The sequence below is a fragment of the Micropterus dolomieu genome, linkage group LG23, assembly GCF_021292245.1.
Source record: "Micropterus dolomieu isolate WLL.071019.BEF.003 ecotype Adirondacks linkage group LG23, ASM2129224v1, whole genome shotgun sequence".
NCBI lineage: Eukaryota > Metazoa > Chordata > Actinopteri > Centrarchiformes > Centrarchidae > Micropterus > Micropterus dolomieu.
In genome coordinates, this window is record NC_060172.1 from 15,955,667 (window position 1) to 15,973,610 (window position 17,944).

Below are 17,944 nucleotides of genomic sequence, written 5' to 3' on the forward strand. Positions count from 1 at the left end.
CAGACATAACTTTGGGGGGGAGAGTCAATTATTATGTGAAGATATGAAGTTTTATGGGCTGGGCTAAGCCCCCAATGTTTCAAGATCCCTTGCTGCATGGAGATGGCAATGTGTAGGACTCATGTGGACAAGACACAAAAGATTATATTAAAGAGCTGAAAATTTGTTGTAAATGCTCAAGTTTTCACTAGCACAACTTATGAGTATGGTGACAGTGGAGACAGGAACATGGCTAACAACTGGCCTGTGTGCCTGGAACAAGAGTCCACACCCACTCTAGCAAGTCAGGCTGCAGTATACTTATAAACACAATAATGCTTTGAGCTAAACATAAATTCATGTTACAAATAAAGCTGTTATTAATTATTATTATTATTATTATTATTATTAATAAAGTTGCATGGTAAAATGCACACAATGACAATACTAACATGCTAATGTTTGCTAATGTTAATCGTGTTCACCATCATAGTTAAGCATGTTAACATTTACTGATTGGCACAAAACAAAGTAAAGCTGAGGCTGACAGGGAGACAAGATGATGGCACTAGATTAAAAGTTAATGGGCCACCCCCAAATTATCACAATTCATCCAAGGTAACATGAATGACATGAAGCAATTTGAAACCAACATTGCCATCCCTTGAGCCACACTACTAGCATGGCCAAAAATCCAAAATAGATTTTTTTCTGATTTGATCCACAGACATGTATGAAAACCCTGTGTGTGTGATGTGATCTAAGAACATGGGATGAAAGTTTTTCTCTTCCCTGTAAGTTAGTTATCTATAGGGATCTGTATCACAAGTGGTGTAGTCAGTACATTATGTTCTGTACCACTGAATTCCAGAAAATATGAACAGCCCTTTGTGGACTGTAGGAACGCATGAACGTTAAGTCTAGCTAAGCCAACACAGTGGCGACATCGCTTGAGGGGGGCCTCAAAAGATAAAAAGAAAAGAAAAACCATTTCAGTTTGGCCCAACAGGCAGTGATCAAAGTCAGAGATCAGACGTGACTCTAGGAACATAATATGCTCAGCCAAGTGCACAAAGCTTTCCTGACAGGACAAAGTTGGTTCAGGGTTGATTTACGGTGCTGAGCATTCTTCAGCTACGTGGGTAGAGCAGAGACACAGGGCGTCTGCAGACACATTGGAAATTCTTTTTAAACTGATCAGAGCAGACTGCTCAAACCATCACTTAGATATGAAGATAAACATGTAGAGTCTACATTCCTGTTTCATACTTCCAAGAAGCTGAAGCCAGTGTTCCCCCCCGAGACTCTGTGAGTGTTTTCATCTCTTGTACAAACAGTCTGGCTTGGCTCCCTTGTGAATATACAGTAGCACTGTATATGTTTAAATATATATATATATATATATATATATATATTATAAGTTTACCACACTGACAAGGAGCCAAGAGAAACCTCTATAGAATTAATTTTACACTGTTAAGTCAGAGAATTTTTAAGCTGTGTCCAGCGGCAGCAGGTGTTTAATATTTTTACTTATAAAATAAATGCCAAGCAACATTATTTAACAATCTTATAATTTTATTAGTTTAAAATAAACTAAAAATAAATTAATTGGTTAGCTCTGTCACCTGATCTGTGTTGACTCTGATTTGATTTCAGACAAATCAATCTAACATGGTACCAAGATCTTAAATGCTACTGACATATTTAAGATACAATTTTAACTTACCGTCAACAAATTCCATTAAAAGACCAAAACCAGCAAAGAATTGATCTCCTAGAAAGTATTGTCTCTGTATCCAAAGTCGGATAGACTTGTTCCTGTGTGCCATAGACCTATTGTTGTCCAGAAACTATTAAAAACGCATCCATGAACCATATGCAAAATACTCACTGGTGCACCAAATCTGCAGCCAAAAAAAGTCTCCTAATAAATATCATGTTTACACCAGTTAGAGTAACATGTGTTTTTAAAAATGGAAGCATGTACTGTGTGTGACTTGCTTTAAAGTTTAAATTTACTTATTCAGTGGAAACAGGCTAGAGGCAGAGTGCCACAGCAGGGTAGGGAAGTTGGGAAAGTATTGAGAGATAGACTAACACAGTCTTTCCATGGGATTAGTTGACAAAAAAAATAGAATATTGCCAATTTTACCCTTTAATTGACAGGTATTCTTCAGAGATTTAACAAGTTTGTTTCTTTGCAAAAGGTTTGTTTGCTTAAAAAAAGGTCCAAACAAAAAATAACAACATACAGGTTGATGTTTTTGTTTTTTCCTTGAAGCACTGTAAAATGCCATTAGTGTATTAATTTTTAGCTTGGCTCTTGTGGGAATTAGCAATGTTGGTGCCACACCCTTTCTCTCAGGGTTACACAAAACCATCCTGAAAAAAAAACACGAATAGGTACAAATTTCCGCTGGTGACTGGGTGAGTGATGGAATGCAAACACACACTACTGTGCAAACACCTAAGACATCAGATGCAGCAGAAGCAGTTAGCAAGCATGACATTCTGCATGATACAGTTCAGACTACAGGGAGACAAGAGGATAAAGAGAAGGACAGACTTATGTGTAGGCTCAAGCCCCCAGGATATGTGAGAATAACCTTTTGATATAAAAAGACTCAAAGAGCCACACAGAATAAACAAGATGTGTAAGTCAAACACAACCTGGCTTGATAAACCACACAATCGCTGTGTTCCCACTGCTTGTTACACTCTGTCAACATGCAGATATGCTGCTCACTGTGACTTTCCGTATCAACATTCCAGTCGTGACCTCGGCTCAGACACACTGGTCAACTTTGTCGGCTGTGTGAGTGCAGCTGACGTCTGTTGACTGGTGGTAAAGTTTGCTGACGATATATGTGGACAGAGAAGATCCAGAACAACACTGACATGTCACTGGCTCAGCTTATTGGCCTCTAATGGGCATAAATAAAACATTTATATTTTAACAATAACAATGAATAAGCTAGCTAATTACAGCAAAGATACAAAATTAATAATTTCTTAAGAGGTTATTATACCACCATGCTCATAGGTTACAGACACACCGCAGGCTGTGAGTATATGGACAGTTCTCCACTCCAGTACATTGGATTTAATATGAAACAATTAGGTTAATCCGTTCTCAACCTCTCATCCTTTAGGGCTTCTCTGCATAAATACTGTGCCCAAATATATCAGTTTATAAATCTACATGTGTCATGTAACATTTTGTTCTCTTGACAGTATCTCCATTTGGACTGCATTTATAATAAGGCAAATGGACCTTTTTCGAGTGATGGAACAGTGCAATGACTTTTGGACATAAAGTTTTCAAATATTTATTACACTGTTTGACTGTCAGACTGCTTTGAAGGTAGGGATGCATCATATTTTTAAAGTTTCAGTTGTAACTGGGTTATTTTTACAACAGGCAATTGTCTAATCTATCAATATAATTCAGTATGTTTGACAGTGGCCATACAACATGAGCAAACAGCAATTTTCATTGCTGAAGAAGGTCAAAACCCCCTGAAACCAACCGACAGTCATTGCCTACAACCAAATATGAAACGTGATGACTTGATTGATGTTAATGTGCTGTCCAAATACTTCCTGTCCCCCAGAACTGGGAACTATTTATAGAAAGGGCAACATTGTAATACTTATGGCCTGTTTTGTGTAGTCTAGCTTTCAAATAACTTAAAAGTGTTCCACTAATTACAGTCCTTTCATCATATCACTGCCATTTGTGAGCTTTTAATTTATTTCTGCTGGGATATCGTGTGTTCATTTACTCCTTCCTTCAAGGAGGTCAGTGATCAGCGTCAGCTACACAAAGACAATTCTAGAGATTCTTAGTCTAGCTTGAAAAGGGCAGATACAGTAATGATTGACTCAATGATTTACCTTCTCTGGTAGAATGTTAGAAGCTTTCTTAAAGAAAGAGGAAACCTACCTACACTAAAAACAAAGAAGTCTTTACATCTAGAAACATTAGTTCCAGCTCAGACTAAATGGGACCTCATCACACAAAAAAACATAAATTAAATCATCCATCCCTGGTGGGAGAACCATTTGAAATGCTAGTTGGCTGCAATTAATCAAATCCTACTGCCAACAGTGACGTATTGATGAGTGCTCTCTGGTTTTCAGTGGCTAAAGAGAAAGGAAAGTCAAAAAGCACATTTCTGTGTAAATTCTTGTCTTTCTTTATTTACAAATCTAAAGAATCCCAGAATAGCTTATTAAAAGATTAAATTATATGTACACAAGTATTTTAATTGATATTAGTACAATAGTCATTACTTTCTTTGAAAAGTCTCACATAATGAATGGTGTGAAACATGAAAACTGGGTAAAACTGCATTACAATTAGTAAATGACCACAATCACGTGTGTTTTTGTCCATGAATTCATGTAACCAAGTGTGCAACCACTAGATTTTGGCAACAAACAGGAAACTGAGCTACTGCATTAAAAAAAATGCCACTGAGCAATACTGAGTAAGGGTTGCAACATTCTCCATAGTGATGCAATCTCAGCCTGGCATTTGTTTTGGTATTCTGAAGGTCGTGGAAGTTTGAGGTTTAGTTTCATTATCAGGTGTGATGACAAAAGCATATCCATGTGAAAATAATGCTTTTCTTATCGCGGAGGATAGATAGGAAGGAAAAAGGACAATGAGAGCAAAAAGGGTGTTTTTGTGTGCTATCCTAATGTGGCCTGTGGTATGTTATGTGAGTGAGCAGGTTTCCACTATAGTGTGCATGGATTTTTGAACACCATAACATACATTTATATGTTTTTAAACACATTAAATACATTATAAACAATTACTACAGCATTGGCATTAGACATACCTGCAGGTGGTTGAAGTGCTTCTGGTTCTGGTTCTTTCATAGCAGTGTTGGTCAGTCAGTTGATTCGAGTTCAAGAAGAGCTGAATCGATTAGTTGATTAATCGATTGGCAGAAGATCAATCATCAACAATTTGGATTATCGATTAATCGTGAGTATTTTTTTTTTTCAAGAAAAAATGTCACGTCGCTGGTTCCAACATTTTCTATTTTCTTAGTCTTCTATGACAGTAAACATATTATATTGGCAAACAAAACGAGATATCTGAAGGTGTCATTATGGGCTGTGTGAACTTGTGACAGGCCTTTTTACCAACTTGATTTTACAGTACGAAGGATTAATTCCTTGTTTGAGAACTGGCTGTGTGTCAATTTGTTTTGTGGAAATTTGATTCAGCCCAATTTTATTTAGGAAAATGCACCACGTTAACATTATATGAGCCGAAATAATACAGGTATCATTATATGGCACACAACTCTTTAGGATAGGGTTTCCTTATCCCAATCATTTGTATTGTTCTTTGGTAAAATACTTATTTATCAAATTCCCACTAACAAATTGGAGTTGCTGGGGTCCAGGCTTGCATCAGGTCAGCCTCATGCAGATTTAACTGTACTAGCAAGACTAATTGTCATATAATAAATGCTATAAATGACCATTTCTTCAGTAATTTATATAAGATATATTTATAGTGGTACACAAATTGGATAAATTCTACTAATTTAAAGTGTCCCCTTAGTCATATCAGCGAGCCACAGTGCACAACATCAATGTTCTGCACCTGGCACAGGTATATATGGACCAAATCATTATGATTTTTGAAAAAATATTGCGATTCTTTTGCATGATGTTGCAATTGCGATATGATCCGTGATATATTACATAGATATTAGAGCAAATTATCATTTTTACATCATTCTCTTTTTCATCCCGCGACAAAATGTCTGCTGTGAAAAAAAGCCTAGAAGTAAAACTTAACAGCAGCCTAAGCTTCATAAAGTATTTTTCAGCTGCTGTTTAAAAGTGAATACAATGAGAAGTCAAAAGGTGTCAAACAAGCACAAGATAAGTCCCCAGATACCATACATTTCCAATATCAGATATCTTTGCAATGTTGAGTTGCTGCTAGAGGTTATTCATTTATAACAAACACAAGCCTGCATGAAAGAAAAAAGCAAAATGAGCTTGCAGCAGAGAAAGAGCTGCTGCTGGAGGAGCAGCCTGGGTCTCAGCAGGAGTCATGCACATGAAGAGGGTAAAGCCAAAGTGGGGGGGCGTTATATCTCAGCACCTGAACAAACATGTTATATGGACACACAGCAGAAATCTTCCATTTCCAGTGAAGTCTCGACCATTTTGTGCGAGGAGTCCCGTATGTCTGACCCACTAACACATTTCTGCCTTATAGACGGGGTGACGTCACGGCGGGGCGGAGTCCGGAGCGTTCAAAACACAGCTTGCCCTCAATCCTCCCTGATTTTTTTTTTTTGTTTGTTTCCTGCCTCTTTTTTGGATTTTGCGCTTATTTCTTCCACTGCCCCAGCGATTTGGAATAATTTGCGCTTTTTTAACATATTGTTATATTTGTGCTTTGTATATAATGCGGCTGCTTTCCCTATATTTACTTGAAAACACGTTTCTTTCCGAGATTGTATTCTCAAACAGCATCCGACGGTTGTTTGCTCGTTGCTTTCGGTGAATATGGACTAATTGCAAAGCCGTATAAATGCACCTGCCGTCTAAGGGATATCCCGCGTTTGAAATCGAAGAGGTAAGACTGCTCGAGCAAAGAAGACTAAGACAAATGTTTTCTGGCTGCAGCAGCAACTATGCAAGACGCTGCTGCAGCAGCTGCAGCCCATTATCCCGCCTGGATCCTGTGTGTGTGTGTGTGTGTGTGTGTGGCATTCCACCCACTGTGTGTGTGTGTGTGTGTGTGTGTGTGTGTGGCATTCCACCCACTGCAGATTAAAACAAAGTCATTTAAAAATTATTTAAACATGTTACATATTTAAGTGCAGTTTCTCTATGCTGCGCTTCCTGCCTGCACAACTTCAAAAATGGCGATGCTGTTTATCAAACTGAAAGATATTTCCTGCTGCTTTCTGAGAGCTGCTGGTCTGATGAACTGTTTACCAGATCACTGGCGCCCAAAACTGACAGAATATGCGCAGTGAAACTTGTTTAATCCCGTTCGAAATTTAAAAGAGCTGTTAAAGTTGCTGTTTTCAGGAAAAAGAAACTGTTTACACTCCTGAACTTTGTTTATTAATCCCCTTATGTGTTTTCGTCCTTCCTTGCTTTTATTTACCTGTCAAAATGGGATCCGGACCCCACTGTGTTGAAAATATGCTTGATGTTTTTTGACCTCCGAGTGAATTCAAGGGTGTGCATAGCTTAATAGACTGATTTTATAGAGAGTTTGTTTGGTGTAGGCCAGTCTGTTCCCATTGCATTGTAATCTCTTCTCTGTTGCCTCACTCCTCCTCCCCCTTCTCCATTAGGTGTACGTGACCTGGGTGCAGCCTGGCCTGTGCTGTGGTGGCGATGAAGAACCCAGGAACTGAGGAGAGCCGTCGGCTGGTCGGCTTGCTGGAGGCCGCCCTGGTGAGGGAGGCTCGCCTCTGGAAGGTACCTGTCTTCAAGAATGGACGCATCCAGGTGAGCGGAGAAGAAATCATTAACATGCATATTTTTTTAGATGTAGGTGTACTCGGGCACACACACAGGATTTGTATTGGCCACAAATGTATTGCTGCACAGCTAAAACAGAAGCTCGGGCTAAAGCTGCTGGAGTTTTTCCTATATGACAAAAAGGTATTGTGGCCAACAGAAAAATTAATCTTGGTTTGCTAAAAAAAAAGAGCATAAAATCGGTGAGTATGGCCTATGGCTTTTATGTTATAGTTTCTCAAAGGTTATTGGAAGCTCCATTTTTACGTGTCCTTAATATCCCATAGTGGTGGGGGGCGGGGGAGGCTGTCTGGCTAATCTGAAACACAGTTAAGCATTTGTTTTTTAAAAACGTCTGACGTTTTAAACTTATTTATTAACTGGTGATTGTCTCCTTTGACCACTCAGGGCGCTGACATCTCTTCCTCCCAATACCAAGAAATCATCCTTTGGCTCGGAGAGATGAACAGACTGTTCCAGTTCTGTCCGGAGACCTTTGCACTGGGAGTCTGTATCCTCAACCGACTGCTGTCCGCTGTCAAGGTAGACGGCTACAACATATGATAATGGTTTACAACCTTTTGTCTACCATTTGTCCAGTATCTGAAATTTACTCTTTTAGAAAAAATGGAAATAATAAAGATTGGATTTCCCCATTACTTAACAAACCCTGCACAAATGGCTGCATAGAACAGTATAGACAACATAAGTTTTTTCTTCTTTAATCCATTGACCCCTAAGCCAATGGTTCCAAGTCTGTATTCAATGAAAGCAATACATTTCATCTGTATTTGACATCACGTAGGGCTACAGTGAATCGTAAATAACTACATCTTTACTTTAGTTACATTTACTTGCTAATTTGACCATATAAAGTATATTTAAATTAGACTTAGAACTGCTGCTGCACATTTCATAATGTGACCTCTGAGCTTTGCAACATTTCTTTTTAAAAATGTTAGCGCTGATGGATATGAACTGATCTACTAGTTTGTCCTTAGCTGCAGGGAGAAAGAGGCCATAGTGATGTGATCGGTCTACTCAGTGTGACCAAAAAGACCTCGAACTCGTATCCCTCATGCTAAATGTGCTCATTTCCCAAATTCACTTACTGATCATGTGATCTTTCTGCTTCTTAAGAACTAAATGCTATTTTTTTTTAATATTATTTTTTGGTTTTAGGCCCAACCAAAATACCTGAAATGCATTGCTTTTACCTCATTGGTCCTGGCTGCCAAAATCAACGAGGAAGATGAGGTGAGATCTTCCTTTATGGATGGGGGGGGAAAAAAACACCCACAGCGATGCTATTTCAAAACAATAAGTTTTATTTGCTTCCCTTTTTGTTGGTGTCTGTTTTAAACAGGTAATAGGCTGCGTCAAAGACCTGGTTGTGCAGAGCGGATGCAGCTTTTCAACAGCGGAGATTCTTCGCATGGAGAGGATCATTCTAGACAAGTTGCACTGGGACTTGTACACCGCAACACCAGTCGACTTCATTCACATAGTAAGTCAGAATTCAGCAGATAGACAGGCAAACATAACTGTTCTGGGGGGGTTTTTTTGTTTGTTGAGCTGTCAGAGCATCTCATAGTGAGCTGGCTAGACTATGAAATGCTTTGTGAACTCAGGTCCTGGAATTTGCCTAAAAACACAGCAGTACAAAAGCACACATTAAACCATCATGCTCGCATCCTGTTGGCTTCAAGATGGTGTTTACAAACCCTTAACCCTCCCCCTGCCCCCCCCACAGTAAAGAATTGGTCCTGGTAGAGATTGTGCATTTATTTGATTTGACTCATTGTGCCCATTATTATAAACTCCATTCAGTCCTGGTTGGAGTAAATCCTTCCCGTGTGTGTGTGTGTGTGTGTGTGTGTGTGTGTTCTTTTTCTTATTCACTTTAGCCAAGAAGGGAAAATAAAATCAGGCCTCTCATAAACGCATCCTAAAATGAAAGAGTCTGATTAGAGGATATGTTAGATCTATATTTGGTTTTCTAATAAATGTACTAAAATTAAATATAGGATGATTTAAATGTAGGGCTGCAACTAACTTATGTTATTTATGATAAAACACAAGATATAATCAGAATAATAAAAAACAAGTTTGCCGATTTTAATCTGTCGATTATTATCTCAATTAATCAATTAGTTGTTTGGTCTATAAAATGTTAGAAAATGGTGAAAATTTTTTCCCAAAGCCCAAGATGATGTCCTCAAATGTCTTGTTTTGTCCACAACCCAAAGATATTCAGTTTACTGGAATCAGAGAATGTTTCTTTAGAAAATTACTCAAACCAATTATGAAAGTTGATGGCGATTCATTTAATAGTCACACGATTATTCGATTATCGTTGCAGCTCTATGTAGTAGTAGTAGTAGTAGTAGTAGTAGTAGTAGTAGTAGTAATTATAATAATGCCACCTGACCTCAGCTTTGTTAAAATAGTTTGCTACACCTGGAAAGACACTTATTGTCTTTACACACTTGCTATTTCCACTGCATTTAAAGATTTTCATTGTCAGATAACTGCAGCTCCAGTACATATGACAATGTTGGACTTGAAAACCACATATTGGACAAACCCAAGTTATGGCATAACCCAGGCCAGTTACCCAAATTGCGTGCAAGTGGACGAAAAGCAACAAAGATGCATTTCAGCACGAGGTCTGGATAGAGGTGTATGCGATTCCTCGAACCACACAAAACTGCATTTGCAAGCTGCCAGCAAAATAACCGCCAGCAAAGGCGTGTTGCATATCAGGCCAAGGCACTTCTTACTCTTAACCCCACAGCCGTACAGTGGGTACCTAAATCCTCCAGAAACTGACAATTTGGGTCATTTGCGTTATGTATAACATGCTGTGAATTGTTAAGACTGTTTTCTAATGTCAAAGCAAGGTTTATAATTATTAAAAAGCCCCATTCTGTGTAACTTAGTTTATGGCACAATATTGTTTTGTTGCTCGGACCTGTTCACAGCAGTTCAATCGTTAAACCCTCACAAATCATTGCCTAAATCCTTGACCACTGACTGAACTGTCAACAAACTCTCACATTTAGGTCATGCTGTTGGGCTTTTCCGGGATGTAATGATGAGTAACTATGCCATAAGGCAACAGTTTGAGCAGGTATTAATGGGCTTCACAAATAGAGTTGGGTGATGGGTTATATTCAATATCTTCATACATCAAAATTGTGGCAAATGTATGCAAAATAAGTTTATTGCTTTGAACATCAGTTTCATTATTAAAACTAAAATCTTTACACACACAAAACAACATTTCAGTGACTACTTTTGTTAGTTTTTAGCGACACTAGCAGCAGTTGGCCCACTACTTTGTGCAACTCCAATATCTCTTTTGGATTGATTGCCATGAAATTTGCTACCAATATCCATGTTTCCAGCCTAGTGACTTTGGTGATCCTCTGACATGTCCTCTAGCGTCAGAAGCAGGTTCGCTTTTTTAATGAAATATCCCAACAACTGTAAGTTGAATTGGCATGAAATTTGATAAGCACATTCATGTCCCCCTCAGGATGAACTGTAAAAACTTTGACTTTTTAGCTTTCTATATAATGATATTATAGCATGGCTCTAGACTTAGTCTTACCTACACTTTGATTGGAATCATTAATTTGGGCAGAAATTTGCAAAAAGGATATGACCTAATAAGATTATCACTATATAATTCCACTCAAAGTCAGGAATGATAATATTGAAATATTGTTCAGCCCAAGTTTCACATTATATGAAGACTTTATGGAAGTTCAAAGGGCAGATATTCTACTTGTTCTTTGTTTCTTTGCAAAATAAATGGTAATTTGGCAGAAAACTAAACTGCAAATGAGGAAAGCAAAACGGGTCGTAGGCCAGCAGTTGGATGTTTTATGAATACAGCCCGTGATTCTCTTGACAGAAATGGTTTACACATTGTGTTGATCCACACTATTGAAAGGATTTACATTGAGAAGACTTCCTCTGTTCACTTCCTCAAATCTTCTCCAAAAGAACTCCAACAGTGATTCATTGAAGATGATTATTTTACTTTCTCTAAAAAAAAAAAAACAATCCCTAGTTGATTTGATTTGTGAAGTTTTGTCGTGTGTGTGAGTCCATCTCATCCCAGACCAAAAGTCCATCAACATTCCCTCGACAAATAAATGTAAGCGTTTGATTAGTTTGTGATATTGAAGTTGGTGGAGGACATTTTCTTAAAGGCCTCAAAGCTGTCACCAAAAAGACGCTTGGCACGTTTGTTTGGACTGAATTAGACTGACTCAGAGACTTTTGCAAGATTAAAAATGGCACATTCCACAAATACAGTTTGTGGATTTGACTGATATTGGTGTCCGTTTTACTGTGTGTGTGGCGTTATTGTAGTGAATCTTATTGTCCTAGCACTTCACTTTAGGTATTACAAAAATCCAATACTTTTTAAATAAAGAGACATAATGTATTAATAAAAACTATAGTAAAATAAAGACATCTTTCTCTTTACACTATTCAAATAAATACTTTTAAACTGTACTCTAAGTATCTCACAATTACATTCCCCCTGCCCTGAAGAAATTCCTCTGCATTTGTGTTCTAAATAAAGTGGTGTTCTCCATTGTCTATGAAACGGCAATCAATAAAATCTATCAATAATTTGTCAGACTCTCCACCATAACACACTCATGTGAATAAATAAGAGGATTTACAGAGATGCCTTGTCATTACCTCCGATATGCTTCAACATCCAGGTAAAACTATTTTGAAAGGCAGAATCAGCTATGTGATGCTCAAGTCTTTTACCATCTGAGAGCGTACCAGGACTGTCGAATCTAAACTTGTCGTTTTCTTTGTTTGCTACACTACCCTGAACTCTCCATGTTTCATCATCGTCGGAGAGACTTGAGAAGGTTTTAAGAAGTCGAGAGCTGAACTTTTTGACTTTCGCACCACATTGCTGAATCTACCTCCCAGTGAAGTCTGCTTTCTTTCAAAAACACATGGCTTATTTTTGCTACAGGGTAAGAGACAAACTAAAGCAAATGAGCTGAACACAACATGTATGAAAGACTAACAAACATCAGAAGAATGCGCTGTTATTTTGAAATCCAGTCGTTTTTCTTCACCAGCCACTTGTCACGTGGCAGGAAATCCCTTTTTTACTTTATTTATTTTATTTAAACCAAAGGATGGAACTACATTAGCCCCTTGGTTTCACTTGCTAGCTAACAATCTGTTACCAGATGTTTACTAATCACTATGTGACAAGTGTATGAAGAAATCAAACTAAATTTCAAAATTTATTTTTTGTTTGTTTTTTAACATTGAGCCCCAACTCAGGTTGTGATTTACAGTTCCTGTCTAGAAATGGGAACACAGAAAAGCACTGCACGTACGATACAATACGAACAAGATTACTATGGTTCCTCAGGCAATCAGGTGGGTCTTCATTAGTAAAACCTGATGGTGTGATTCTCTACCTGTTGCTCAAAGTATCCTCCTGCAGAGCTTCAGGTTTACAGTAGCCTTTAATGCAGCAATGAACACTTGAGAAGAGTAGAGAACCACTGACTGCAAAGTGACAGGGTCCTGGGTGGATGAGAATGAGGGTTGAATCAAAGGGATAAATGACATGTCAGATATGCATGGTTGTACATCCAATGCACTGGTATATTTAATGTTATGAATTATGAAGTTGTAGAGGTAAGGGGTGAGCGATGAATGCACACTGAGACAACAATGACATCATTATGCTAAAGTTTTGGTCTCATTCTTCCTGTTTGTTTCTCTGTTCACTCTGGTCCAGTTCCACGCCCTGCTCGTCTCCGGCCACCCTCACCTCATTCCGTCCATCGGGCCCGGCTCCAGCATCGGCTGGGATGCGGCAACAGACCCCGGTTTGCTTCCCGCAGGACCGGGGCGTCAGAAGACACCCCCGGGCTTCCAGGCAGCGTTGTGGACCAGGCAGGTGCAGCACTGTATGGCCTGCCACCAACTTTGGCAGTTCAAGGGCTCCACGTTGGCCTTGGCCATCATCACTTTGGAACTGGAGGCGCTCACGTCTGACTGGTTCTCCGTCTTCACCGATCTGCTGAAGAAAGCGCAAGTAAGAGAAATGCACAGGCATTTTCTTTTTTCGATAAATGACCAGAAATTGTTTGTCATTAGAAAACATTTACATGAGAGCATGGTCAGGTTTATTTTTGTAAAATGACCCACTATATATCATTCAGTTTGACCAAATTTAATTAATTCGCAATCTTTTGGTTTATTTTTAAAAAGACATTTGTCTAACAAATTTTAAAGGCACATATTGGCACATTTGGGTCAACAAATGATGCTCTGCCAAAAAGCGTTGTAGCATACATACACCCATTTTGATGTCTTTGCTCTCCCAGGTTGATAGTGGCGAGTTCATCCACTGCAAAGAGATGGTGGACGAGTATCTACACAGCCTGGAGTTCTCCCTGCCGGCCAACGCCGTCTACATCTTCGACACCGCACAGATCCAGGACGAGGAGCGAGCCTGGAGCCCCTCTCAGCGCCTCAGACAGGACGGAACGCAGGGGGACTCTGACGAGTATTACGACGGTTTTAGGTGTTTGTACGACGAGACCACTCCAGAGGCGGAGGGGGACAATATTGAGGGTTTGTTTGATTCCCAGCAGAATGACATCTCGCCCTGCCCGCCGCTGCACCCCGCTGTCAACTAGTCGGACATTTATCCACACCGTCCACCTCTTACAAGTGCACAGTGCTTCCATTTCACGATGAGGATGAAGTCCTAATATACTATAATTCAGGACATTTTTCAGTCGTAAGCTTATTGGGGCACTGACTAGACTTCAATCCAGATGTTACTCACCTGAAACTTTTTCTCTGTGGCCTGTCTGAGGTCTGAAATTCTTTTAGTCTCTTCTGTACACTTGTCTACAACCAAACTGTGAATCTAGAGGTGTGTATGGATCAGAGTTAACCTCCTGTTCTGAGGCCATTACTTGTTCTTGTGTTGACAGCTGGGCAGTTAAGGAGAAATTGTGGGAAATTAATGTGACTGAATTTGAATGTTTGTCCTTGATGCAGAGGTTCTCATACCTATTAATGGCATATTTCTTATCTACTTTTTTTAACCTATGTCCTTTTATATCCACCCCAAATATTTTTGGTTAACAAGTTGGAGGTGAAGAATAAGAGCGGGGGGGGGGTGTAAGAATAGTTTCTTTTGGGGGGGTTTGTGAGAGATGATCCTGATTTTGAATGTTGAGGTATATTGGTGCTCAGGTTCCTCACAGAGCCACATAGCACTTTGAGATTAAGACAAGCTTTTTTTTTAAATGCAAATATTTTTCCACAACTTTATTATTTTAATCTTACTTACTTGTACTAAACATTTTTGTGCAGTGTTAAGTGTTATTTACAGAAGCTACATTTTTACAAAAGCTTTAATTTCATGACTGAGATGTTTTTTTATTTCATTAATGCTTCTGCCTGTGTTGATTTTACTGTTACATATCAAACAAGAGCACCTTTTGGTTGATTAGTTCAACACTAGAGCAGAATGACAAAACTGTCATTTTGACATAATGAGATTACCTGATTAGTGATCCTGAATCAGTGTTCTCATTTAAATTTTCAATATTTGTTTCTTACTAATACTGTATGAGAGCACCAATAATCATACCACAAATTATTGTCACATTAATGATATTGAAATATTGGGATAAAAGTGTCCCGTTTTATTTTGTAAATACCAACTTGTTCTTTTAGCTCTGACAGTTTCATCACGATACGGACGTGTAAACTGAAATGGTGACACATTGTTTCATTTTAAAACATTTGGGGTTGGCTGATACGAGTGTGTCCAGAGGGACTTTAGCTCCGCTGCCAAACAGTTGAAGCTTACAGACATTGAACATGCTTTGATCTGAATTCTTTGCCTTAGGCTGCTGAAATTTTGTGTTCAGGGAGAAACCAGCAAGGTGACCTTTAATGTGAGCTGGTTACGGTCTGTCTTAAGCGTAAAGTCTGCTTCAATTCATCCACTCCAGCTGGATGCTACACGGGTGACTTATAGAAAGTTTTTTTTTTACTATTCCTTCATTTACTGAGGCAGCTATCTATTATTGTCTGGTCAACCACAGAAATAAAGCTATGACTTCAAAAGTCTAAAGTGTCATTTTCTAGTTTGTCCATTTCAAAAGGTTGGAGACATTTCCACGTTCACAACACATGTTCTCCTTATCTACTACAGACAACAGCACTCAATAGCAACTCTATTCCATATTTTTGTTTTGTGCATTTTGTTCCTATAAAGATGCAATTACATGGACATGATTTGGGTCCCACCATTAACCATATAATCATACTCACCCATTTTCCACCCACATAGGTGTTTACACTTATTGAATGTTGCCGGATTAGAACTCTTCTCAAGACTATGTGGGTGTGTACAAATACTTAATCTCCCTCACTCTCCTGTTTTCTTATACCTGCTACAGCGGGACAAATACCACTGTTATTGTACAGTCAGCAGTGTCTTAACACCTCAGATGCCATGGACACTTTCTTTCCTTGGGGAGTCTTTGGGGGAAATATACAGTGGGTAGATTTTCACCCTCAGAATTTGGACACTGAAAAAAAAATGATTTTAAAATCATTTTGGACACAGTCGAGATAATCAGCCAGGCTAATTAATGCCTGTATTGCTGTGCAGGGTCTTGATCAAGCGTCTGTTGGGGCTAAAGACTACAAGTTTTAAAATAATAAAATATCTGAGTGCGGACTTAGGAGTGCGTTTACCAGACCTCTGTAGCCCACTACTAGATTTAGAAACTTTTGCATCACCAGGAAAAGTCTCACTTGCCTCTTAGGGCTTCCATAAAGGTGTGTACAACATTTTATCTTATATGTTCAGTATGTAGAACAGAATGTCAGAGAGCATTATCACTGAGCTTTGTTTGCAGAGCGGTTGGTGTACCAAAGGACAGCGAGAACAGAAAGCTCTCAATAGATTGTACTGCTGGATGAGATCCAGTGAGCCCAGCAGGTGGTGGGCAGAATAATAGTAGTGCAGGCAGAGCCTTCAGTATACAGAAAACCCTTACTATATTACTATGTGAACATCTCTTCACTGTGCCATTAATTAACACATAATATAGTCAATGACAACAGAAATTTTCACTTTGGGCTCGCAAAAGTTGAAATGTTTTTTTTTTGTTTTGTTTTACCGAACAAGCAAATAATCAGCAGATAAATTGAGAGTGAAATGTTCTAAATTCACATTGGCCGAATCAAGTTTTCTGGACTGGAGGAATAAAGACAATTCACTTTTTAGAGATAATACAAAAGTTACATTTTACAAAAAAAGTTTTAAATTCATGACTAAATGCTGCAAATGTTTTTATTTCATGAATGCTTTGTGTTTTATCTTATGCAAATGTTACAATCTCTTGTAGACTTAACATGTCCATAGTAACATGCCACATATGAATGTAAAACACATTTAAATCTTGCTCTCATTTATTGATCTTCATCAATTACTAATATCTAAATGAGCAAACTTTACAAAAAATTTGCTGGTCCTTGGTTGGAATCTATGTTGCTTACTATTCGACCTGTGTTGAGGAAAAGCTGAAAAGGATATGAAGTGAAGAAACCGTTACTGCGTGCTGAAATGCAGCCATGTGGTTTTTAAACAGAGCAATAGCCAGCTGCACATACATACTGTACACACAAATACACACATCACTCACAAGCATACTGTCAAACAACATCACCTCCCTTTTACGCACACAATTCCTCCAGTCATACAAGGTCAATACATTTAAAATATTTCTACTTTTCACAAACAGGCTTTTTCTTCTCCACCTCGGACAAACAAGCACTGTAAACATGCCATCCTACACAACACACACACCCAGCTGAGGTCAGCAGCATGGTGGTGAAAGCAGGGAGGAGTGAGTGTGCAGATTGAGCAAACATCTCTCAGCTCTTCAGTTTGGGATCACTAAACAGGAAACACTGCGTCTCAAGCGGACAGCTGTTTGGGTTACAGTTGAGGCAGCCTCTGCGTGTTGTCTCTGTGTGTGTGTCTGTGTGTCTGTGTGTGTGTGTCTGTGTGTGTGTGTCTCTGTGTGTGTGTGTGTGTGTGTCTGTGTGTGTGTGTGTGTGTGTGTCTGTGTGTGTGTGTGTGTGTGTGTGTGTGTGTGTGTGTGTGTGTGTGTCTGTGTGTGTGTCTGTGTGTGTGTGTGTCTGTGTGTGTGTCTGTGTGTGTGTGTGTGTCTCTGTGTGTGTGTGTCTGTGTGTGTGTCTGTGTGTGTGTGTGTGTCTCTGTGTGTGTGTGTCTCTGTGTGTCTGTGTGTGTGTGTCTCTGTGTGTGTGTGTGTGTGTGTGTCTGTGTGTGTGTGTGTGTGTGTGTGTGTGTGTGTGTGTGTGTGTGTGTGTG

At 39.0% G+C, this 17,944-nt stretch overlaps 1 protein-coding gene across 1 annotated transcript; it reads left to right on the top strand.

The window, feature by feature from the left end:
- The first annotated feature begins 6,312 nt into the window (after positions 1-6,312).
- ccni2 (cyclin I family, member 2) lies at positions 6,313-15,666 on the top strand. The gene is made up of 7 exons (XM_046038797.1): positions 6,313-6,601; positions 7,335-7,491; positions 7,912-8,046; positions 8,686-8,760; positions 8,870-9,010; positions 13,307-13,606; positions 13,899-15,666. Exons 2-7 carry the CDS (start codon positions 7,378-7,380, stop codon positions 14,211-14,213), a joined length of 1,080 nt encoding a protein of 359 aa, XP_045894753.1. The 5' UTR covers positions 6,313-6,601; positions 7,335-7,377; the 3' UTR covers positions 14,214-15,666.
- The last annotated feature ends 2,278 nt before the right edge of the window (positions 15,667-17,944 follow it).